The sequence below is a fragment of the Myodes glareolus genome, chromosome 11 (assembly GCF_982192425.1).
Source record: "Myodes glareolus chromosome 11, mMyoGla1.1, whole genome shotgun sequence".
NCBI classification, from domain to species: Eukaryota; Metazoa; Chordata; class Mammalia; order Rodentia; family Cricetidae; genus Myodes; species Myodes glareolus.
The window spans coordinates 15,569,956-15,596,396 of NC_142036.1; the positions used below are offsets into that span (position 1 = coordinate 15,569,956).

The 26,441-nt window shown below is 41.9% G+C and overlaps 1 protein-coding gene across 17 annotated transcripts in view; it reads right to left on the reverse strand.

Moving 5' to 3' along the window:
- Positions 1-24,799, reverse strand: part of Mark3 (microtubule affinity regulating kinase 3) — a 93,342-nt gene extending 68,543 nt beyond the window's left edge. For all 17 annotated transcript variants that reach the window (XM_085697980.2, XM_085697977.2, XM_048431361.3 and 14 more), the window contains exons 1-2: positions 24,609-24,799; positions 3,618-3,809 (exon numbers count right to left, since the gene is read on the reverse strand). In XM_085697980.2, coding sequence (XP_085554106.1) covers positions 3,618-3,809; positions 24,609-24,659 — 243 coding nt within the window. In that variant the 5' untranslated portion in view covers positions 24,660-24,799. The remainder of the gene's footprint in view (positions 1-3,617; positions 3,810-24,608) is intronic.
- Positions 24,800-26,441: the final 1,642 nt, after the last annotated feature.

Consider the following 26,441-nt stretch of genomic DNA (forward strand, 5'->3'; position numbering starts at 1 on the left):
CTTCTTAGAGCTCCACCTTAAACACAGATAGCCAGACATGACCAGATTACAAAGACAATCCATGCAAATGATAAATGTCACCCCCCTTGTGACCACATATGTACACAGACAAAACACACATGTACAATTTTTTAAATTATTTTTAATTACACGTGTTATGTATATGCACATGAATGCAAGTGCCATAGAGGCTCTAGCCTGGAGCTAAAGTTACAAGCAGTTGTGAGCAACCAGCCATGGTTGCTGGGAATCCAAAGTTGGGTCCTCTGGAGGAATTGTTCATGATCTTAACCGTTGAGCCATCTTTCTGGGACCCCCACATGTTGAAATTTAACTGCCATTGTATCAACATTAAACAGCAGAATATTGTAGGAAGGTGATTGGTCTATAACTTAGAAATGCTCACAGTTGTCATCCTAAGGTGGCGTGGAAGGACATTATAAAAGGAATCTAGTCCCTCAATCTCAAACTCCTGTGCCTCCAAACTATCAAATTATATTTTTTTAAAAAAAATAAGGTACACTATCTGATATTTTGTTACACCAGTAAAAATGGATTTAGACAATTAGACAAAAGTTTCTTATACAGTTTAGGCAAGGATGTGAAAAACAGTCATTCATTTTTGATAGGATAAATATGATTTTTCAAAATTGCCTTAGCAGTGTCTATTATAACACGAAATATTCATCCACTTTGCCCCAGGGTTTTTCCTCCATGACATTATCCTACATTCTTAACAAGAGCACACATAATGGCAAAGACTATGGACCTATTTGTTGCAGTAACAAAAACATTTAGAAATACCCTCAGTGGTCACTATGGTTCACTGTATACTGAAAGGCTAGGTTGCCTTTAACTAATACGTGAAATCTGTGAGTACAAACACCCTGACAGTGGTCAAGGTACCTTACTAACCAAAGATACCACTATTTGGTTGGCAAGATGGCTCAGAATTAAAGTGCTTGCCACACAAGCTCGACTGGAATTTGAAATGTAGAACCACGGTGAGAGAATTGACTCTAATAAAGCTGTCCTCTGATCTCTACACATGGGCCGTGTTGTGCATGCTCATACTCACACATACTCTAATTACAACAACATTACTAGAGAAAATAGCCATAATAGAGATCATTATTATGTCCATGAGACTCTTTTTTGTTAAGCCAAAAGTTAATATCTATACAAAAACTGTGGGAATTCTCTTGGAATAGACATATATGATTATGGTCATACCTCTAATAAAAGGGAAAAAAGAAAAATGATTTTGACTAAAGTTTTTTTGTTGGTGGTGGTGTTTTTTTTTTTTTTTTTTCCTCCCGAGACAGGGTTTCTCTGTAGCTTTGGAGCCTATAGCTCTTGTAGACCAGGCTGGTCTCAAATTCACAGAGATCCACGTGCCTCTGCCTCCTCCTGAGTGCTGGGACTAAAGGCAAGTGCCACCACCGCCCCCACCCCCTTTTTTTAATGTGCATTGGTGTTTTGCCTGCATATATGTCTGTGTAAGGATCTTGGAGTTACAGACAATTGTGAACTCTCATGTGGGTGCTGAGAATTGAACCCAGGTCAGAGCTCCCAAGCACTGAGCCATCTTTCTAGCCCCTTGACTAAAAGTTTTTTACAACTGAGAAAAACCTTAAATTAAGCCACTTTGGTCACCACTGTTAAACCCTTCTGGAGAAAAACCACAAGTAAACACAGTAGACCAGACTACAGAAACATTGTTGGTCTGTCTGTCCTGTTACCTCTGCCACCTCAGGAAACTGGAGCAAACATCTGGGACTGGTGCCAATTAACCTGTTATCTCAAGAAATGTCCACTCAAGGACAGTAGGGACAGCTCCATCTACTCAGCTTGTTTTCGGATTCTTGTTTTCAGTCTCCACATATCCACAAGAAATATAGTCACTAAAACTTGAGACTGTGAAGGGCAAATTTTCTGTTACTGTCTTAAGATTCTAATTAGGGTAGAATGAAGAACATAACTTCTCAATTTTTTTCAAGTTCCAGCACAAACAAACCTAGAAGAGATAAGGGGTATATGGCAGTAAACAGACTACCTGCGTACAGAATGACTGGCACAGGGCTTGTTCTACTTAGTCCCACCCTGGTGAGCTGTAGGCATCAATGCCATGGCATACCTGTCATGTAGTGCTGGCATACCCATCAAAAGAGTGAGACACATATAGCACATCTGTTTTTTTCAAGAAAGAGTTTCTCTGTGTAGCTCTGACTGTTCTAGAACTCACTTTGTAGACCAGGCTAGTCTCAAAATCAGAGACCCCCCCCATCTCAAAGAATTCTGCCCTACAAATCTAATCAGGGGACGGCCCCCACACATAATACCTGCTGTCAAACAGGACTCATGCTGGGCATGGTGGTGCACAACTTTAATCTCAGCACTTGGGAGCAGAGGTGGGTAGATTTCTGCAAATTGAGGCCAGCCTGGACTACACGGCAAGCCAGCCAAAGCCAAAGAAAAGGAAAAGGCTCATGCTAACTGCTTTTCCATCACTGCATTCTCACAGCCAGTGGGGTGCTAGGAGTCTACCATGAGCCCTGATGAGCACAGTCTCTTCCTGTGTGAATGCAGACACTCTGCTGGGTTTTGTTTTGTTGCTATCTGGATGCATTTTAATGTTATGGATCAAATGAATAACTGTCTCTAAGAGAAGTATTAACAGTTGCTATATTCCTGAACTGCTTGTACTTAGAAGGCTTATTATTATTTTTGTTTTGTTTCTTTTTGTCCTATGTATTTGCATTTTTTTTTTTTTTTTGGAGGCAGGGTTTCTCTGTGTAATCAATTGTCCTTGATGTCCTGGAACTCACTTTGTAGACCTGACTGGTCTCATACTGGTGAGATCTATCTGCCTCTGCCTCCCAAGTGCTGGGACCACCTTGCCCAGTCAGAACATCTTTTAAAAGCACCTTTCAGTCATACAATTATAGTCACCTGACCATATTTATTATGCCTGTAACAAGTACCAACCGCATCCCTACATATAGCATTCCCCATTACAGATTACCCCCCCCCCCCCAGCGGTATCAGGGGAGTCTAAAGCCTGGGGGAAGGATGTGTCAACAAATACTTCCCAAAAGCAATCCCAACACAGAGGGTGAGGAGAACTTCAGACTCTAAGACAACAGGTACCAAGACCTAAATACAACAACTCTGTCAAAGCAGAAAAAAGGTTATGCACCACATAAGAAGATGCAAAGAGGAAGATAATTCTGTGGTTTCATTACATGTACTCTGATAAGAAATGCAAGAGGACCAAGATCACAAAAGCTGGGAAAGCATGTGCCTTCCAGCACAACCTGGCAAACTTGAGCTAGCCAAACTCCTCAGAAAAGGAAGGAAACCCAAAGGATAAACCTGTAAATACAGATTACTGATCTGCAAGCACCGTGAGTTTATAGGCTTATATACAGACGTGCATACATGCAGTTCAAGACAATTTTATTGATTTTTCCACTGAAAAAGAGCAGAACAATTAGCTATTTTTCAAGTTAGTTACAGCAAAAGGAAGACAGAACTTCCCAGTCGTTACTATGCGTCCTGGACTTTAGAAAGTTAGCAGAACAGACACCACAGCAGAAACAAGCACAAGCATTTACCTCTCTGCCTGTGAGGATGTGTCTCGCCAATTTCACTTTTGCAAAGTTCCCCTTGCCGATTGTTTTCAACAGTCTGTAGTTTCCGATGTGAGGTTGTTCATCTGCACAGGAAGCTATTGAATTTCTACACCGAGCTCCAGAGCGCCCAGTGCGGGAGGTGACTTCTTGCCTCCCGTCTCCATGTGAAGTGTGCTGAAACGTAATGTACACAAAGACAAGGAAATGAGAGGACATACAGTGCTGCCAACTTTTAGGAGCATCTAGTGGAAGAAACAAAACATTACGGCTTTTACTTGAATCTAAAGGATTGGACCACATGGTAGAAATTAATGAGGAAAACAAGAAACTATTATAAGAAACAGATCAAGTGTTATAACTCAACCAGGAGCTCAGAGAGCTGAGTCAATTCCAATTTATGATTTTTCAAATTTATCATGGTACAGAAGCATTCATGGAGTACAATTAGTAGAAACTGTACTTTAAATTTTGCACTGCAACTGTTTTCTGAGCCACTGATACACAGTATGACAATCGAAAAGCACCAATAGGCCATGATAGAGAACAACCAAGACTATATACAGTGCACAGTTCAGTCAGCCCTTTTTGGATACAAGTATTTAATTAAATTATCCAAGATATACTACACAACACTTTCTTATAAAATAGGTTCATTTTAGGTAATTTTTTGCAAAAGTGTAGACTAAGTCTTCAGAGTACCATAAGGTAGGCCAGCTAGACTAAGCTTTGAAGTTTGCTAATAATTAGAAAGGCATCTGCCGTCATATTTACCACAATGTAACCCACTGTCAGCTGATGAGCAGCTGTATTTTTAAAAGGCGACTATCACATAAAAGAGAACCTAACTCTTATCAACTGCATCTGTATGTCTAATCCTCACCACAGCCTGTGAAAGGGCAAAATGTAAATGGAACCATACACTGATGGCAACGAGGCCAATAGCTAGTTAGTGAGAATTTGTATTACCATTTCCTGCTATCTTCAATCAACTTTTTTCATTTTATGTATTAGTTTCATTTTACGGCTTTTTGTTTTGGTTTGGTTTTGGTCTTTACTTAAAAGAGTTATGCCTAGGGCCAGATAGGTGGTACAGCAATTCAGAGAACTTGTCGTTCTTGCAGATTCTCAGCACTCACATGTTAGCTCAAAACTATCCATAACTTCAGTTCCAGAGGGTCTGCCCTCTTCTGATCTCTAGGCACCAGTCACACACGTGGTGCACAAACATAGATGCAGGTGAACCCCTCAAGCATACAAAATAAATGAAACTAAAACAATTTGTTTTCAAGACAGGGTTTCTCTGTAGCTTTAGCGCCTGTCCTGGAACTAGCTCTTGTAGATCAGGCTGGCCTCAAACTCAGAGATCCACCTGCCTCTGCCTTCTGAGTGCTGGGATTAAAGGCCTGCACCACCACCGCCCGGCTAAAACATTTTTTTTAAAAAAAGAGCTACACGGGGGGGGGGGGGCACTAGATAAATGGCTCAGAGGTTAAGAGTTCCAGAGGTGAGTTCAATTCCCAGCAACCACATGGTGGCACACAACTATCTATAAGCCACCAGATTTACAAGCTATGGCTTCTCTTAAAAGTTTTGTTCTGATTTTTATGTGTATGACTATTTTGCCCACATGTATATCTGTGTACTGAATGCATGCAGTGGAGGAGGTCTGAGGCGTTCTAGAGGCCAGACAAAGGCATTGGATCCTCTGGAACTAGAGTTACAGTGGACTGAGAGTTATCAGGTCTTAACCACTCCATCCCCTGCATACGATATTTCCAATCATCCTGAATAGGAACTAGCGGCTGCCTTATAACAAAATACACATACCATACATCTTATCTAATCTTTAAAACAATAGGCCATACACTTATACATGACATTAAGTGGCTATCTCCCCAATTTTATTCTTCACAAAGTCACATTTTACTTTTAAAAACATCTAGGGAGCCTGGTATGGTGGCACACATGCTTAATCTCAGCATTCAGGAGGTAGACATGGGCAGAGCTGTGCCAACCTGGTCTACAGAGTGAGTTCTAGGTCAGACAAGGCTGCACAGAGAAACCCTGTCTCAAAAAACAAAACAAACAAGCAAACAAACAACAAAAAGGTAAGCAGCTAGGACATTATATCATTCACTACAGAAAAAGGACTCCATAAAACTGAATAGTTTATGATGTAAAAGAAAAACTACTGAATTCCCAGCAACCACATGGCAGGCAGCTCACAACTGTCTGTGACTCCAGTTCCTTGCATAGACATACATGTGGGCAAAACACCAGTGCTCATAAAATCATATAAATCTGCCTGGCAGTGAAAGCACACGCCTTTAATCCAGCACTTGGGAGGCAGGGGCAGGCAGGTATCTGTTGGGGAACATTATTTTAAGGTGTGTTACTTTTTTAAAGATTTATTTATTATGTATACAGTGTTCTGTCTGTATGTATGCTTGTAGGCCAGAAGAGGACACCAGACCTCATTACAGAAGGTTGCGAGCCACTATGTGATTGCTGGGAATTGAACTCATGACTTCTGAAAGAGCAGGCAGTGCTCTTGCTGAGCCATCTCTCCAGCCTGGTGTGTTACTTTGTTTATGCTGTGGAACATTTGTTTAATGATGTAAAGATATGTTGTTTTTGTTTATGCTGCATTTGTTTAACTCTATGAAACTGTGATTCTTTGCTGGTCTAAAACACCTGATGGTCTAATAAAGCGCTGAACAGCCAACAATGAAGCAGGAGCAAGGATAGGCAGGGCTGGCAGGCAGAGTATAAATAGGAGAAATATGGAAAGAGAGGAGCAAAAGAACAAAGAGAAGAGGACACTAGGGCTCACTCACCAAGCTAGTCATGGAGTAAGAGTAAAAATAAGATATACAGAAGTAAGAAAAAGAAAAAGCCCAGAGACAAAATGTAGTCGATAAGTAGGCAAGAAACAAGCCAAGCTAAAACCAGGCATTCATAATTAAGAATAAGCCTCCAGGGGCTGAGAGATGGCTCAGAGGTTGAGAGCACTGGCTGCTCTTTCAAAGGCTCTGAGTTCAATTCCCAGCAACCACATGGTAGCTCACAACCATCTGTAACGAGATATGGCGCCCTCTTCTGGCCTGTAGGCATACATGAAGACAGACACTGTATACATAATAAATAAATGAATTCTTTTTTTTATATATTTATTTATTATGTATACAATATTCTGTCCGCGTGTATGCCTGCAGGCCAGAAGAGGGCACCAGACCCCATTACAGATGGTTGTGAGCCACCATATGGTTGCTGGGAATTGAACTCAGGACCTTTGGAACGGCAGGCAATGCTCTTAACCCCTGAGCCATCTCTCCAGCCCCAATAAATGAATTCTTAAAAAAAAAAAAGAATATGGCTCCATGTATGATTTATTTGGGAGTTGGATGGTGGGATCCTCAAAAACCCAAATGAGTAAAACATCAAACAATAGATCCCTGTAAATCTGAGGCCAGTCTGGTCTACAGAGCAAGTTTCAAGATAGCCCAGGGCTTTACACAGAAAAACACACAAAAATAATTAATTAATTTGAAGAAGCTCCCAAAATAAGTAAATCTAGAGAGAAAGGAAGAAAACGAAGGAAGAGAGAGAAGGAAAGAAGGAAAGAGAGGAAAGAAGGAAGGAAGACAATCAGCAAACTAGAATTAAAATGGACCTTCCTTGGGAGAAAAAAAAAATCAGGCTCATAGATCATACCTGGCTGACTGTCATGCTGCCCATTGTTTTCTTTGCAGTGCACTAAATTAACTTGTTTCTTTTCATTTCTCTCTCTCTCTCTCTCTCTCTGGATCAAGCAGGTTGGCTTCAAACTCACTATATAACTGAAGAATGACTTTGAATTCCTGATCCTCCTGCCTCCATCTCTCAACAGCTATTCTAGCAAAAATGACAGTTAATGGGGAAATTTTAGAATCTAATCATTATTTTTTTTTCTCTCCTATCTTTTCATTTCCTACCATCTCTCTGTATTCACTACTGGGCCTAAGTTGGCCACAAACTCCCAGGATCTTTGTCTCAAACTCCTGAGTGTTGAGAATGTAGGCAGATACCACCACATATAATCAAAATCATCTTGGTTTTTTTCTTCTTTCTAATCCTTTTCTGGATTAAGTTATTTTATATTTTCACTGCATTTATGTATGTGCACCATGTGTGTGTCTGATGTCCATGGAAATCAGAAAAGGGTATCATCCTGGAAGTTGAGTTAATGAAAGAATGGTTGTGAACTACTATGTCAGTGATGGGAATCAAAGGAGGGTCTTAACCTTTGAACCACCTCCCCAGTCCCTGAATAATTTTGTTTAAGAAATAAGCGAATCCTGTCCATTACTCCTGATTTATATATCTTTAATCTAAAATCCAAACTTACAGAATCAAAGGGTTTCAGATTTTAGAGAACTTTTGACTTAGCATTAAAAACACTCAACAGGTAAAGTTTTTTTTATTCAATCTAATTTATCTCCAAATATTTAAGTATGTAATATATAATATTGAGTTATACTATTATCCTTCACCTCTAAAGGGTCAGGCTGTTAAATAACACATACACTGGATTCTCCTCTCTCAGTCTAGTAAAACAAAGTGAAACAAAAAGCAAAGAAAAATTAAAAAATACAAAAAAAAAAAACCCCAAAAACTGAAGGTTCCCTAGAAAGGGCAAAATAGGCACTTGGAAAGCTGAGTAAGGAATTTAGATTACATGTGTCCAGGAGTTCAAGATCAGCCTAGAAAACATGATATACCATTTCACAAAAAACAGGCCAAATAGAAGGTCTTATGTGACTGGGGACACAATGTACAAATGAGAACAGGGATTAACTGAACTGAAGAAGAAGGACTTTCTTCTTCTTCTCTTCAATGGCCTGATCCCTGAGAAAATGGGCAGCTAAGCTTACACCTATACTGGCATCTGTCTAGCCCTGACATAAAAACAAAACATGGAGAATAAATAACACCCCAGAGGACTCCTACAGTTTGCCAAACACAAACAAGTATTTTGCACAGGCCTCCAAATCATCATTACTATTTAAATATGGACAGAAATATAAGCAATATTCAAAAGTAGCACTGGATCCCTGGAAAATGCACCATCAGACAAACATATTAGCACAACACACAGAATCTAAGAGACGGCGAATAAGTGTAGAATTTTATGGTCAAATATCAATCAATTTTGAGAATATAAAGTACATATAGGAAAAAGCATCATTGCATGTTACAAAAACTCAGCTGTGAAAAGGCTGAATGCCAACAACATTGTGCAGAGTAGATCTAGCAATGACAACTAGCATGACTAGAAAAGGCTAAAAGACAAATGAGTGGAAAAAAGAAGTGGTAAGCTAAAAGTCAATGCCCTCATTTTTCTTAGTAGAAAATCAATAGGAAAAGCCAAAAATTGGGTAGGGTATAGCGTCAACCAAAACTAAGTTATGTATGTACTAATACTTTATTTTAGGTTTTAAAAATAAAGTAACAGCCTAAAATCGGTAGTGGTGATCAAATACCAGTTATAGATATTTTGTTTGTGTTTTAACAAATAAAGCTTGCCTGAGATCAGAGTGCAGATCTAAGCCACTAGAGGCCAGGCAGTGGTGGCACACACCTTTAATCCCAGGACTCAGAGACAGACGAATCTCTGCAGGTGGTGTCGATTTACACCTTTAATACCAGTACATGGGATTCCCATGCCTTTAATCCCAGACCTAAGGAGGTGGAGACAGGAAGGGATGTGGCTGGGCCGAGAGAGGCACGAGGAGACAAGAGCTCAGTGCAGTCTGGATATTTCTCCATCTTTTCTTCTGTGTTCACAAAGTGTTTCTGTCACTTTGATCTCTCTAGGCTGCTCATTATCAAAACAACTCAAATACTAAATAGTAGCTTTTGGTTTGTCATAACCATAAACATGCCAGTCTGTCTCTGTATAAATAAATGGTATTTTTTTATTTATCTTGAGGCAGGTTTTCACTATATAATCTAGACTGATCTCAAGTTTACAACCCTACCTCAGCCCCCATCACTGCTAGGATCACTGGCATATACCACCATACCTAGTCAAAAGCTTTTTAGAACAAAAACTGTTTTAAAAATTAAGAAAAAAAAATCGGCAGTTGGTGGTGGCACACACCTCTAACCCCAGCACTTGGGAGCCAGAGATGGGCAGATCTTTGAGTTTAAGACCAGCCTGGTCTACAGAATGAGTTTCAAGACAGCCAGGGCTACAAAGAGAAACTCCCGGGGGTGGGGTGGGGGTGGGAATCTATGTTACCCGCAAACTGGGAGGGCAGAGGAACTGTCACAAATTCAAGGTCAACCCAGTCTAAGATCAGATTGCATGCCAGCCAGGACAACACAGCAAACCTTATCATTAAATTAAAAAATAAAGAGGCAGGGAGGGGAGCAGAGAAAAATGTAGCGCTCAAGAAAAAAAGAAAAAGGAAAATAAATAAATTGCTAGAATAGGGAATTTTGTTATCTACGCACAGTCCCCCTTATGTCTCTGCACACTTGGCCATTGTCTAGAAAAAGAATGGAAAGCTGATGCTTGATAAATTAGGAAAATAACCATGTCCAGAAGAGATCATAACAGACCATAAGGTTAATACATTCAATTTCCTTTAAATATTAGCCAGAAACACAAATTTGTAAAAATAATAATATAATGATGATGATGATGATAATCTGATTTTAAAATCTAATCAACTGAAAGACAGGTAAAGTCAGAGATAAAAGAGAGACAGAAATGTAGCTAAATGGAAGAGTGTCTAGCATGCATAAGGCCCTGGATTCTATCACAGCATTTTTTTTAAAATAGGGTGGGAGTGTAAGGAAGGAAGAACATAAAGAGGGTAGAAGGGTGGGATCAAAAGATGTTAATCAAAGCCAGGCAGTGGTGGTGCACGTTTTTAATCAATCCCAGCACTCGGGAGGCAGAAGCAAGTGGATCTCTGAGTTAGAGGCCAGCCTGGTCTACAGAGCGAGTTCCAGGAGAGGCCCCAAAGCTACAGAGAAACCCTGTCTCGAAAAACCAAAAAAGAAGAAGAAAAAAGAAAAAAAGGGAAAAAAATGTTAATCATATGAGCCCCTTAGTTTTCTCACAATTCTTCTAAAATGTTTAACATTTCTTCTATGGAAAATAAACTAGACACAGGTGGCCATAGTGTCTTTACTCCCAGAACTCAAAGCAGAGATAAGCAGATCTCTGTGAATTTAAGGCCAACCTGGTCTACACATTAAATTCCAGAGCTACATAGTAAGACCCCACCTCGATAACCAAAAAGCAACTAGACAAGCATAAATCTTAAGTTTTGTTTTGTTTGTTTTTTGGGATTTTCACTGGGTTATTTATTTATTGAGACAGGTTTCTCTGTGTAGCCCTGGCTGTCCTGAAACTAGCTCTGAAGCTCTGAAGACCAGGTTGGCATCGAACTCAGAGATCCACCTGCCTCTGCCTCCCAAATAAATGCTGGGATTAAAGGCATGTGCTACCACTGCACAGAAAATCTTGAAAATTTTAAAGGTCTATTCAAGACCACTATTATAAACTTACTAAGTAAGTAATTCTTGGCAAGTAAGTTTTATTTAAATTAAATTGACTTTGTATAAACTGTTTAGGCAAATGATTTTCAATAAAGGGACCTACAAAAGCACTGGAATTCAACTACGGAGAAGGGAATTTTACTTCCACAGGGGACATCTGGCAATGCTGGGACACATTTTTAGAGGTTACAAATGAAGGGATGCCACTAATGCCAGACTGGTAGAGGCCAGTGATACTAAAAATATCCTACAGTGTATAGGACTGGGCCAGATGGCTCAGCCAGTAAAGGTGGTTACCGCCATGCATGACAAACCTGAGATGGATCCCCAGGATTCACATAGCGGAAGGAGAGAAAACTTTAGTAGGTTATTCTCTGGCCTCCACTTGGATACTACAGAACATGCACCAAGCTACCCAAGAAGTAAATAAGTGTAATAAAAAAATATTAAAAGCAAATAATTGCAGTTCAAAGTTTGGTATAGTAGCACATGTCTACTATATGTCCTAGTACTGGAAAGGCAGAGGAGGGAAGACTCCAAGAGGCCAACCTGGGCTCCATAGTGAATGTCTCCATTTCTATCATCACCTCACTCACTTATCTTTGGTTAGCTCCCCCCACACCTCACTCACTTATCTTTGCTTAGCTCCCCCAACACATCTAGTTTTTCAAGACAGGGTTTCTCTGTAAAAACATTCATGGCTGTTCTGGAACTCACTCTGTAGAACAGGTTGGCCTCTAACTCAGAGTTCTGCCTGCCTCTGCCTCCCTAGTGCTAGCATGCTCTGAATCTAGCTCTTAATCTACATGTTTTACTTCTCCTACTCGCATTTCACATGCCACTAATACTGAAAAAACACAGCTTTAGATCGTGACATATCATGACTGAGAGCAATTTTTACACACATACCTCCACCTTTAGTTTTTTGAGATAAGGTCTCTCTTTACTACGTAACCTTGGAAACCTTAGTCTGGAATCCCTATGTAGAGCAGGCAGTAGCCAAACTGAAAGATCCATCTGCCTCTGTCTCCCCAGTGCTGGAATTAAAGGTGTGCACTACCACACCCAGCAACAGCAAGGTCTTATCTTTATTCTTTTCACTAGACTGCTTTTTCTGCCCTTGTCCTTCTCTCCACAAGGTTTCACTTGTGAACTCTACTTGATAAGCTCCAAGAAAGTAGGGTCACCTGGAGAATCTATATTAACAATACATAGAACTTCAAACACAGCAGGTGTCAAACTGCTAAATAAATTAAGTGGTCAAGCAGACTTGGTTGGATACTGTCAATACAGGAGAACAGTTAGATGTACTAAAGAGAAAAGGTGCTTTACCTAGCACATGTGAGGCTCTGGGTTCAATTCTCAGCAGGGCAAATAAATTATTAAGAAATAATGGTGACAATAATAACCTGACTATTAAATCAATAGTTTTCGATTACTCACTTCTTTACTGAAATACTTTACCCAGAAAAACTCCAAAAGTTATCTTCAGGTGGAACTAACATTTAAAGAAGCCCTACTGTCTGAAGTGGACTGTGAAAAACACTTCACAGGCAATTTCTTTAATCACAAGATTACACAGATCTTAAAACTGAAGACCTGCGTTAAGTATCTAACACCAAACTTTTCCTGCACAGTGGCTCCCATTTTGCTCCACACATTATCCACTCAGCCCTTCCCTTCAGCTTCAGGTGTCCATCTTCCTCCTCCTGCAAGCACAGATTTCCTTCAGTAATGACATTCTTTAAGAAATTAGACTGTCCTGCAGTGGTGACACATGCCTCTAAACCCAACACTCAGGAAGCAGAGGCAGGCAAATCTCTGAGTTCAGTGCCAGTTTGATGCAGGACAGCCAGGGATACAGAAAGAAACTCTGTCTCAAACAAACAACAGCAACAAAAAACCCAAAATCAAGAAAGGAATAGGTTGGGCTGGAGAGATGGCTCAGAGGTTAAGAGCACTGACTGCTCTTCCAGAGGTCCTGAGTTCAAATCCCAGCAACCACATGGTGGCTCACAGCCATCTGTAATGAGATCTGGTGCCCTCTTCTGGCCAGCAAGCATACATGACATACAGACAGAACACTGTATACATAATAAACAAATAAATCTTTCTAAAAAAAAAAAAAGAAAGAAAGGAATCAGTCTGAGCTGACAGCAGCATGTATCTTTGATTCCGGCACTTAAGAAGCAGAGGTAGGTGGAGCTCTATGAGTTCAAAGCCAGTCTAGTCAATGAAATGAGTTCCAGAACAGCCAGAATCACATAGTAAAACCCTGCATCCACAAACAAACAAACGAACAAAAACACAGCAGGGTATTGGTGGCACACACCTTTAATGCCAACACTCTAGAAGCAGAGGCAAGCAGATTTCTAAGTTTGAGGCCAGCCTGGTCTACAGAGCAAGTCCAGGGCATGCTCCAAAACTACACAGAGAAACTGTGTCTCTAATAAAAAAAAAAATAATAATAATAATAAACAAAAAAGGAAAGAAGAAATAATCATTCTGGGGGCTGGAGAGATGGCTCAGAGGTTAAGAGCATTGCCTGCTCTTCCAAAGGTCCTGAGTTCAGTTCCCGGCAACCACATGGTGGCTCACAACCATCTGTAATGAGGTCTGGTGCCCTCTTCTGGCCTGCAGACATACACACAGACAGAATATTGTATACATAATAAATAAATGTTTAAAATAAAAAAAAATTAAAAAAAAGAAATAATAATTCTGAAGGGAATGTGAGTCTGGCTCAGCAGTGGACTACTTGCCTACCATGTCTAGGCCAGGGAGGGTAACTACCAGAACCACATACAGGAAATAGTATGAGGGTTTTGTTTTGTTTTTTGTTTTTGTTTACGGGTGTGTGTGTGTGTATATATGCATGTATGTATGTATGGATGGATGAATGCATGCATGCAAGCAAGCAGTGTTCTGTCTATATGTATACCTGCTTGCCAGAAGAAGGTGCCAGATGGTTGTGAGCCACCATGTGGTTGCTGGGAATTGAACTCAGGACCTCTAGAAGAACAATCAGTGCTCTTTACCACTGAGCCATCTCTCTAGCCCATAGTGTGAGGTTTTAAGAAAGGAGAAAGAAGGTAATCTCATTGGAGTGAAACCCAGACAGTATAGGGGCAGAAGTGTGGTGAGTCTTAAATAAACAATAAATGATGACTAATTTTTATGTATTTATTGTATCAGGCTTATCCAACTTATTCACCTCATCATATCTTAGTAATTCAACAAATATTTGTTTATTGGTCATCTATAATAAATAAATGAATTCTCTCTAGACATTTAGAATAATATTCAAAAGCAAAGCAATTCTGCTCAAGGAGTTTTAGTATACCTCAGAAAACTGACAAAGCACAATGAAATATGCAAATTATATAGTATGCTAGTAAAGATTTGGCCAGGTGATGGTGGCACACCGGTCAGTATTCAGGAGACAGGCAGGATGATCTCTGAGTTCGAGGCCAGCCTAATCTACAAAGAAGAGTTCCAGGACAGCCAGAGCTACACAGAGAAACTTTGTCTGAAAAACCATTAAGAAAAAGAAACAAAAAGAATCATGGCAGGTGGGCGGGGGGAGGAATGAGAGGAGGAGTTTGGCTGTGACAAGCCACCCTACTGACCACCAGGGTTGATTCAGCTGATCTGGCTAGCTCGGTAGATTATCTCCTTGCTCCCTCACCACTCTATGTGCTGGTACCAACCCCCAAACTGTACACTCACTTGGTCACAGAGGACAATCTCCCCCAAAGAGAGTAAGACCTGTTCTCAGTCAAGGGTATAGAAGTGCTCCCCTGCCAGAACCTCCAAACTAGAAACTCCAAGCTCTCAAGAATCTGAACTAAACTAATAAAAATGTAAAAGAAACTGGAATACATTACCAAAGAACGTAAAAAAATGCAATACCATTGAATATCTTCAATGTCTAGCAAGGCAACCTTCTGATGACTTACACTCCAAAGTCTACTCTCCTAGTAAAGCTATAGGTACCACAACAGGCCTAGGATAGGGAAGGGCTGGATAAGGGGAGGGACGAGTTGGGGACAAAATGTGAAAAGAGAACATCAAACAGCCTCAAAGGTCTCCCACAGCAAAAGACACTTGCCCACTTTAAATCTCTTCTGGGCAAGTCCTAGAGCAGAAGGCAAAAAAGAAATGGTTCTAAGTCTACTCTTTTCTAGTATTCTCATTCTAGAATGTATTCTTGTAAACATTAAAGTCATAAAATACTGACTGCATATGAAATGTGTTTACAGAATCCTAGGATCAAAATCTTTGAACTTAGCTGGACGGTGGCGGCATACACCTTTAATCCCAACACTTGGGAGGAAGAGGCAGGCAGATCTCTATGAGTTCGAGGCCAGTCTAGTCTACAGAGCTGGTTCTAGGACAGGCTCCAAAGCTACAGAGAAACCCTGTCTCGAAAAAATTATAAAATAAAATAAAATAATAAAATCTTTGAACTTACACAAATTTCATATTAAATGCTACCAATACAAATTTTCATGTAAAATGTAACACAAACCCCACAATACTTATACTCCACCCAGAAGCAACTACCTATTAACAAGAAATACAGACAAAATACCTCCTGGTTTGAGCTCAAGATTAACCATGGCTGAGCAGTTTAGGTGATTAAAGAGTAGTGTTAAAGAATCCTAGGTTGTTGGGGGTTGGAGAGATGGCTCAGAGGTTAAAGGCATTGTCTGTTCTTCCAAAGGTCCTGAGTTCAATTCCCAGCAACCACATGGTGGCTCACAACCATCTATAATGGGGTCTGATGCCCTCTTTTGGTCTTCAGGCATACACACAGACAGAATACTATATACATAATAAATAAAACAAAAAATTTTAAAAAATAATTTAAAAAAAAGAATCCTAGGTTGGATGCCGGCGGTGGTGGCGCACGCCTTTATTAAAGAGCTTGGGAGGCAGAGGCAGGCGGATCTCTGTGAGTTCGAGGTCAGCCTGATCTACAAGAGCTACAGGACAGACTCCAAAAGCTACAGAGAAACCCTGTCTCAAAAATAAAAACAAAGCAAAACAAACAAAAAAAAAGGATCCTAGGCTGGAACTGGGGATGGTGGCACACGACTTTAATTCCAGCACTTGGGAGGCAGAGGCAGGTAGAGCTCTGTGAATTTGAGACTAGCCTAGTATACAGAACAACCACTTATAGAAACCCTGTCTCAAAAAAACAAGACAAGACAAATCCTAAGTTAAAGAGCTGGACTATCACTTAGCTTCTATTACTATAATAAAATACCTGATGGGCTGGAGGGATGGCCCAGTGGCTAAGAGTACTGACTACTCTTCCAGAGGACCTGGGTTCAACTCCCAGCACCCAGATGGCAGCTCCCAACTGTCTGTAATTCCCAGTTCCAGGGAAAACAATATCCATGGCAAAACACCAATGCACATTAAATAAGCTAAAAACAAAACAAAACTACAATAAAATACCTTAGATAATTAATTAATAAGATTTATTTTTTATAAATGAGTGTTGTGTCTGTGTGTATTTAGGTGCACCACTTGTATGCCTAGTGCCTTAGGATGCCTGAAAAGAGTATCAGATACCATAGAACTAGAGTTATAGGTGGTTACGAGCTACCATGTGGGCAGTGAAAATCGAACCCAGGTCCTTCGGAAGAGCAGCAACAAGTGCTCTTAACCAGAGCCATCCTCTGGCTCAGTGTATGTGTTTGTGAGTGTATATGCGAGAGAGATAGACAGACAAAGGCGTACTTGGTCTTGTTACACAGCCAGTTTGCCCTTGACCTCTCAATCTTCTCAAGTGCTGGGATTATCCACTACAACTTGTTTAAAAACACAATTCCTTTTGAAATAAAGTAACAGGTACAATCAATTTATATCAAACTGGGTTATAAGTCTCAAAGTCAGTAGTTCTCAGTCTTCCTAAGACTGTAATCCTTTAATAAAGTTGTTCATGTTGTAGAGACCCCTGACTATAAAATTGTATTCATTGATATGCCATAAATGTAATTTTACTACTGTTATGAATCATAATGTAAATATTTTTGGAACTAGAGGTTGGTCAAACAGGTCATGACCCATAGGTTGAGAACCACTGATCTAAGAGCACTGGCTATCCTTCCAGAGGACCCAGGTTTGAACCACAGGAGGCAGCCCACAATCATCTATAACTCTAGCTCCAGGGGATCCAACAATCTCTTCTGAATTTTCTGGGCACCAGTTAGACATGTAGTACAAACATACAAGCAGGTAAAACAATCATACACATAAAATAATAAGAAGCTTACAAAAGAGAAAAAAATAATTTTAAGTGAGTGAGAAATGTTGAGCAAGTAGAGGTGCTTGCTGCCAAGCCTGACAAACTGAGTTCAATCACCAGGGCCCATGTGGTAAAAGGTAAAGGTTGACCTCCAAGAGTACACACACAAAATTTAAAAAAAATAAATAAAGCCATCTTCTTTTTTTTTTTAAAAAAATGAGCATTGGTGTTTTGCCTACATCTGTTTGTGTGAGGGTGTTGGATCCCTGGAACTGGAGTTACAGATGGTGTGAGGTGTCATGTAGGAACTGGAACTTGAACCCAGGTGCTCTGGAAGAGCTGCCGCACCTGTAACCACTGAGCCATCCCCCACAGCCCCATCCAAGAAAAACTAAATAAGGAAAGTCATTTTTTAAAATTTTAACTTTGAGGCAAGATATCACTAAGTTGCCCTAGGCTGACCTCCGACAGACTAGCCATTATACAACTCTGCCTCCCCAGTTAATGGGATTGAAAGCATGTACTATCATACACAGTTCATACTACATAATCTTATATTGTTTTATGTGTATGGGTGTTTCACCTGCAAGTATGTGTGTGTACCACAAATATACTCAGTACCTAAGGTGATCCAAGGATGTTGAATCTCCTTGAACTGGACTTACAGCTGTTTTTAAGACACCATGTGGGTGCTGAGAAATGAACCCAGGTCCTCTGGAAGAGTAGTTAGTGTTTTTACCCACTGAGGCACCTCTTCAGTCCCACATACCACATATTTAAATAAGATACTATATAAACCACTTTGTGCCATTGCCTGAATATAGTGAAATAAGAACAAGTAGTAGCTATTCCTATATTCCTGGGCCATACCTTCTTTTTTTGTTGGTTTTTCAAGACAGGGTTTCTCTATGTAACAACCCTGCTATCCTAACTAACTTTGTAGACCAAGCTGATCTCAAACTTAGAGATCCTCTTGCCTCTGCTTCCTAAATGCTGGGATTAAAGGCATGTACCACTACACCCAAGTTGCACACCTTCTTTTAAAGTCATGTATTGAAAACTATTGAAAAAGAGTTTGAGGCCAGCCAATTTAAGTAGGCAGTTCCAGGCCATCCAACGCCACATGGTAGAATCCTTTCTCAAAAACTAAACAAAACTCATAGAATCTGAAAATCCCATTATAGTTAAAAAAAACAAAAACAAAAGCTCTTTAAAACCCTGGACAATCAAAAGGAAGCCAGCTGAACACTAGTTAGCAAGCTGAACACTAAGGTGGTGATTTCTGAAGTATGATTCCCTCGGTGAGCCTCATCATTGTCTTGGAACCTGGTAGGAATACAGCCAGGTTTGAGGTGAGAACCGGAGATGAGTAAGCCAACAACAGCAACCCTCCAGGTATGTTTGCTCAGGTTAGACAGTACAAACTAGTTCCACAAAGCACTGAGTACTTTGTTCCGCTTAATAAGCAGGTCCTAAACAAGAACAATCTGGTTCTCAGGTGCTCAGTACACCCAACACAGCTTCATAAGCAGTATGTGTTCCAGTTTGTTCACAGGTTAATTCAGTATCACCCAATCAAGAGCTGGCTAGACAATTTCACCATTAGTTTATTTCACAGAAGGTAACAATTCTGACCACGCTACATTAACTTCTAAACATCTGATGTAGCTGGGTGTGGTAGTGCAAACCTTCAGCTTGAGCATTTGAGGAACAGAAATAGGAACATCTCTGTGAGTTTGAGGCCAGCCTGGTCTATATAGAGAATTCCAGGGCAGCAGCAGTGGTTCTCAACCTTCCTAACTCTGCAATGCTTCAATACAGTTCCTCATGTTGTGGTGACCCCCCAACCACAAAATTATATTCATTGCTACTTCATAACTGCAATTTTGCTACTGTTATGAGTCATAATGTAAATAGTTTCAGTCAGAGGTTTGTCAAAGGCATTGAGACACAGAGGTTGAGGACCACCGCCACAGACACAAAAACAGGAAGTAAATGATGCACACATATCTAGAACTGTTAATTAGCAAACCCCTACCTCCAGTCCTCTAGTAAAGAATCCAGATTTACAAAGTGTCATGTGCTTTGAAATCTAAGTGAAAAAAAATCATTTCTAATTTTGTCAAATATAAAAACAGAATTTACAGGCTGGAGAGATGGCTCAGCGATTAACAGCACTGGCTGCTCCTCCAGGAATCCTGAGTTCAATTCCCAGCAACCACACAGTGGTTCACACCCATCTAAAATGGGATCTGATGTCCTCTTCTGGCCTGCAGGCAAACATGAAGATAGAACACTGTATATATAATAAATAAATAAACCTTGAATTAAAAAATAAAAAAATAGGATTTACTAATGGATCTCTATGCAAGTCAACTATAAAACATAAAGTGAAAGGTAAAATTTCTTTTATCTTTAAAAAACATTCAACTTTCGGGTTGGGGAGATGGCTGAATTGTTAAGAGGTCTTGCAGGCCCAGCTGAGTTCTCAGCACCTACAATGGGTGACTCACAACCACCTGAAATTCCAGTTTTAAGAGGCTAGACACATTATCTTCTGGCCCCAAATGTTTAACTAGTTTTTCTGAGCTATGATGAACTTTTATATTCCTATCCATAAACACAAATAGTAACATGAAAATCAAACACATGAAAACAGAATATTGTATAAGAAGGAAAAAAATATTACTGTTGCAAATTATGTTTATTTATATTCACACTGAAGATAAAAGCCAGAGCTTCTTAAAAGCTAGGATGCATCAGTCCACAAATTTAATCTCAGCACTCAGGAGGCAGAGGCAGGTGGGTCTCTGTGAGATGAAGCCAGCTTGGTCTATCTACATAGGTAGTTCCAAACCAGCCAGTTACATAGTGAGACACTGTCTCAAAACGAATACCCCACCCCCAAAAAAAGGTTAGGCACACACTCTAAACTACACTCTCAGTCCAATTGCTTACAGTTGATTTAATGAACAACAGTTTTGTTTTGGTTTGATTTTTCAAGACAGGGTTTCTCTGTAGCTTTGGTGCCTGTCCTGGAACCAGCTCTTGTAGACCATGCTGGCCTCAAACTCACAGAGATCGGCCTGCCTCTGCCTCCTGAGTGCTGGGATTAAAGGCGTGCACCACCATCATCCGGCACGAACAACATTCTTAACACACGTGAATATAATCATTTAAAATTTAAAATGTGGGGGGCTGGAGAGATGGCTTAGTGGTTAAGAGCACTGACTGCTCTTCAAGAGTCCCTGAGTTCAATTCCCAGCAACCACATGGTGGCTCAGTCATCTATAATGTAAACCTGGCGCTCCCTTCTGACATGCGGGCACACATGGAAGGAATGATGTACACATAATAAATAAATAAAAAAAATTTAAATGCGTAGGATAAGTAAAATGTCCTTTTATATACATAGATATTCACACACACAAAGAAAAGCTGTTCTAGTCATAGCAACCAATGACCACCAGGTGGTAAAAGAATTTTTAAAACATCATGATGAAATACTAATTAGAATAAAAAGAAATTAGCTACTAATAGACTTGAAAACACAAACCTCAAAAGCATTATGTGCTCAGACGATGGTGGTGCACACCTTTAATCCCAGCACTCAGAGGCAGAGACCTCTGAGTTTGAGGTTAGTCTGGTCTACATTTCCAGGATGGCCAGGGCCCCACAGAAAAACCCTGTCTCTAAAAACCAAGATAATAATAATAAAATTAAAAAATGGCTAGGCACTGGGTGGTGGTGGCACACGTCTTTAATCTAGCACTCGGGAGACAGAGGCAAGTGGATTTCTGTGAATTTGAGGCCAGCCTAGTCTACAAGGGCTAGTTTTCAGGACAGGCTCCAAAGCTACAGAGAAATCCTGTCTTGAGAAATAAAAATTAAAAAAAAAATTGCTAGGCAGTGGTGGCAAACAGCTTCAATCTCAGCACTCAGGGACAGGTGGAACTCTGTGAGTTTGAGGCCAGCCTGGTCTACAGAGTGAATTCCAGGACAGTCAGGGCTACACAAAGAAACCCGGTCTCAAGAAAACAAAAACAAAACAAAAATCAATCAAGCAAGCAAACAAAAAGCATTGTGCACAGCCAGAAATACATAAGTCAACACTGCCTCAAAAAAGAAAAAAGAAAAGAAAAGCAGGCGGGCCGTAAGGCATTATGTTACACAGACAAGTCATCCACACCAGCAATCCCAGCAGTAAGGAGGCAGAAGCAGAAGGATGGGTTTGAGGCCAGCCTCAGCAACATTGTGAGATTGTCTCAAATTTTTTTAAGTTACATACTTTATGGCCCCACTTACAAAAAAAAAGGTATGTATTCTGTCTCTACAGAGACAGAAATGAGACCAGTGTTTGCCAAGGGCCTGGAGAAATGAGAGGGTTATAAGGGGCCACAAGAGACCTTTCTGGGAGATGGAAATGGTCTGTATCTTGACTGTGGTGGTGGCTACGTGACTGCTCATTAGAATGTTCACCTAAAAAGTGTTGATGCAATCCAGACTAACAAAAGAGCTTCTCAACACTGATCTATCCTTTATTGATGTACCTTCACGAAATCAACAAAAGTCTAACTTAAGTTGTGCAGTAATGCCAAGCAGCGGTGGCGCATGCCTTTAATCCCAGCACTCAGGAGGCAGAGGCAAGTGGGTCTCGATGAGTTCGAGGCCAGCCTGGGCTACAAGAGCTAGTTCCAGGACAGGCTCCAAAGCTACAGAGAAACCCTGTCGCGGGGCGGGGCGGGGCGGGGCGGGGCAGGGTGTGTGTGTGTGTGTGTGTGTGTGTGTGTGTGTGTGTGCAGTAATGACAGGTTAGGGCAGGCTATGCTAAAAGTGAACATGAGACGTGACAGTGACACTGGCCCCAAACTGTGGCTAACATACGGCGATTTACACATCAGACCATATGCAAGAATTACAAGCAGAACATGGCAAGGTGAATTAGTGCAACCAGTTGGATGTACTATCACAAACCTCTTGACTTTAGCAATGCTGAAACCTCAAATGCATTAAATGACATTAAGAATAGGGGATCCTGGGCTGGAGAGATGGCTCAGTGGTTAAGAGCATTGCCTGCTCTTCCAAAGGTCCTGAGTTCAATTCCCGGCAACCACATGGTGGCTCACAACCATCTGTAATGAGGTCTGGTGCCCTCTTCTGGCCTGCAGGCATACACACAGACAGAATATTGCATACATAATAAATAAAAAAAAAAAAGAATAGGGGATCCTCCTTCACATTCTGTTTCTTCTTTCTTACTCATTGGCGCTAGGAATTGAAAGGGGCCCGTGTATATAATGCAATCACTCTATCACTGAACCTCAACTCCAGCCATTACGTTGTTTTTAAAGAACAACAGGAATAATTCTAAATACAAAGACAGCAAATTGACAAAGAACAGATAAAGAATGAGCCACTTCAGTCTATAATAATCACAAACACCACCTAAATCATGCATTCCAGATTAAAAATAGATTTCTCTGCACCCACCCATTGAAATACACATATTAAAGCTAGATATGGTGGAGCATGCCTTTAATCCCAGTAGTTGGAGGCAGAGGCAGGAGGGTCACTGGTCTACATAGGAATTTCAAAATAGCCAAAGCTACACAGTGAGACCCTGTCTCAAAAAAAATTTTTTAAAAAAAGTATACATATTGAAAGAAAACTCAAATGTGGTCTTTGATTTTCACAAGTCTTCTTCAGTCTAGAAAGCTCATGTTCTGGTTCTACTTAAAGTTTTGACTTTGAGTTTAAAAAAAAAATCAATGATCAAATCTATCGATTTACTTTCTTCATTTTTTTAGAGTGGCTAATGAATATAATGATCAATCAGGTTAAAGGTAAGTTTCTTCAAAGAATGTAAAAAAGGTCTCAGGACTCCAGGCTTGATGGCACGTGTCTATATTCTCAGCTATGGGGAGAATGAGGCAGAAGACTCCCTCGAGCAGCCCAAGTAACATAGCAAAAACTATGTAAGGAAGAAAGGGAGGCAGGAAGGGAAAAAAGAGATGAAAGAGGAAAAGGGAGAGGGGGGAGGAAGGAAGAGGAAGAAAAGGAAAAAGGTCTAATTGAAGCTCTCCTAGATAGGTAATGTTCTAATCTATCTCAGAAGGTAGAACATATACAACTATATATTAATATATTACAGAAATGACTTAGACTAAATTACTCAATAGCTATCTAGCACCAAGTGGCATTTTAAGATTAAAATGAAGGCATTTGATACACTAGATCACCGTAACAAAGCATAAAAACACCCGGAGCATGAAAGCTTTTCCAAAGAAACAGTATTTTCTTGCCAGCAGTTACCTCATAGCTCTGTATAATGAAAGGCCAGTGAAGTTTCTTTACAAGTTATTTGCTAAATGCTTTACAGAGGAGAAAACTAGGCTGCAACCCTTTGGAATCCGATGCGGGAGAAGGGTTCAAAAAACACACTTGGGCAGGTCAAGCATTTCTTCACTAGAACTTCTACACGTTTGTCACTCTCTAGCAATGCTGTTCCAGGTTGTTGTTTTGCTTGTTTCTGAAGGTCCTTCCGAACAAAATCCTTTTATATAGATTTTCTGGGTGTGCACACTGGAATGGGCCTGAGAGCTCGTCTAAGCCAACCTTTGCAGGAAGGAAAAGGCAACTCAGTGGGGGTCCCTCAGCTGAGCGGCACGACAGAGCAGAGCTGCTCTCCACATCTGCCTCTCACAACGCTTAGCCTACAGCTTCCCAACAGATTTAGAATTGCAAAGACGGGAAGCTACTCCTGGATAAAGGCAGCCGCTCTCGAGCAGAACTACTCTTCTGTCTTCGGGAACTACGGGGTCCCACAAGGATCTCTCCGTGGGGCACTTAGTTTTAGCGGTTGTCACGAAACTTAGTCCCATTTTAAAGGACGGTCCACTTGACCTGACTGAATGCCATTAATCTGCACCAAGACCGGGCAGGCTCTTAACCTGCCGGGTGTAAAAGGAGAGCTGGTTTCAAACGCGCACTGGCCGCGGCAGCTCACTGACGGGTAATGCTCAGCAGACCGTGAGGACAGCGCGCAGGCCGCACGCGCGCGGCAGGACAGGGCTGCGCCTTGACCCCTGCCTGGAGCATCTGGGCTGGGTCCCCCTGCTACCACCCGAAGGGTCTGCCACCCTGCAGCGCAGTCCACTCACGTTTTCAGTGTCTCGTTCATTCACCGTTGGCAAAGGGGTCCTAGTGGACATCTTACTGCGCTTTGATTCTGCACAACGCCAAGGCGAAAACAAAACCGCCCAGCTCTGGGCGGCCGGCGAGCAACGGCCGCGAGCCTCCGGGCCCTGCCCTCCCCGGCCGGAGTCTAGATCCCCGGCCTGGCCCGGGCCGTGCGCCTGCGGGCCCCGGGGCTCATTCTCCCCCAGCGCCGGCGGCCGCGGCGAGGAGCCCAGTGGGAGCGGGCCGGTTGGCCGCCGCAAGCCTCAGGGCGCCTCGCGGGCCCCTCGCCTCCTCGCCGCCGCAGCGCCACGGAACTCAGCCCCGAGGGTTCCACACAGGGAGGCCCGCAGCCCCAGAAGAGGCGGCGGCGCAGGAGAATGTAGCGGAGATGAAGCGCAAGACAGGCCGCTGCGGCCTGCAGGCGCTGACCATGGAGGGGGCCGCGCAGGAGGCGCCCACGCCCTGCTGCTTTCCCTTCTCCGCTCGCTTTCCGCCAGGCCTCGCCCTGCCGACTGCCGCCGCCGCTCCCCGGCACTTCAGGAGCCTCACAGACCCAAGATGGCCGTCCCTCGGCTTCCTCCGCAGCCTACGGCTGCCGGAAGTGACGCCGCTGACGCCTGGAGTTCCGCCAATCAGCGCGGATGGAGCCAGTGCCGGCTGCTGTTGCTAGGGGCGACTCGTCCTGTTGGTTCTGAGCAGGAGGTGTCGAGGGTGAGTACTAGCCTGGTCTCTTCCAGCTCTAGCGGAGTTCCAATGGTCCAGAATGCCTGGGCATCCCTGACCCCTCCCGGCCACTGTGGCGTCCTGCGCCCGACTGTTGGGTTGGCATTTACAGAGTAGAAATCAGAGCTGCCTGGATTACACTACACATGGAGAGCCTACTGTTTGCAAAAGTTGAGTTCTCTTTCTCCGGGTCACGCAGCAAAGGATGGAGCTCCTGAATCAGCAGTTACAGGTCTAGCGGAGAGGGCTAGAGCCAGGCCTCCTGTCTTGTAACTGAGACATCGAGCCAATGAACTTTCTTGCCTCTGGCTCTAAAGGGCCACTGGATACCCGACCCAACTGAATACCCCATTTGGATGAGAGAGCACAGTGCAGTGACAAAGGTGGCACAAAAGGGATGGGAAGAGGAGTTCAATGAGAGCCCATAAAGGCACCCAGGGATCATGGATCAATTCCTGAATGCTTCTCTCTCTCTCTCTCTCTCTCTCTCTCTCTCTCTCTCTCTCTCTTTCTCTCTCTCCCTACCTCCCTCCCTCCCTCTCCCTTGTCCCCCTTCGCTGTCACTCCCTCTACCCCTCCCTTTCTTTCTCCTTTTCTACTTCCTCCTTTCTGCCCCTTCCCTCGTGCTCCCCGTCCTACTTCCCTCTCTTGCTTCAACCTCCTGAATAGTGGGATTGCTATAGACTTGGGCCAGGCTGTGCTGCCTCTTCTAAAAGCCCTATTCCGCTTGTCACCCCTTTCTGTCTTCTGAGGATGGAATCCCTTAGTACAGAAGGGAGGGCTGTGTGAGCTGGGGTAATGCAAACCGCTACTAATAGTCCACCTTGTACTGGTTATTCATTAAGCCTCAGGGTGCCCATCTAAGATGGTCAGACACAACATGTGATCTGAAGTCTGGACAAGTTAATTACTTAACCAAATCATCTGTGTTGGTTATAGAAGAAGGGTCTGAACTGCATTCCTACACAGCTTTAGAAATAGGTAAATTTGTGAGTGACTATGCTTAGCTTTGCTTTCTTTTCCTTTTTTCTTTGTTTCTTTCTTTTTTTTTTGTGTGTGTGTGTGTGTTTGCTTGCTTGCTTTGATTTTCC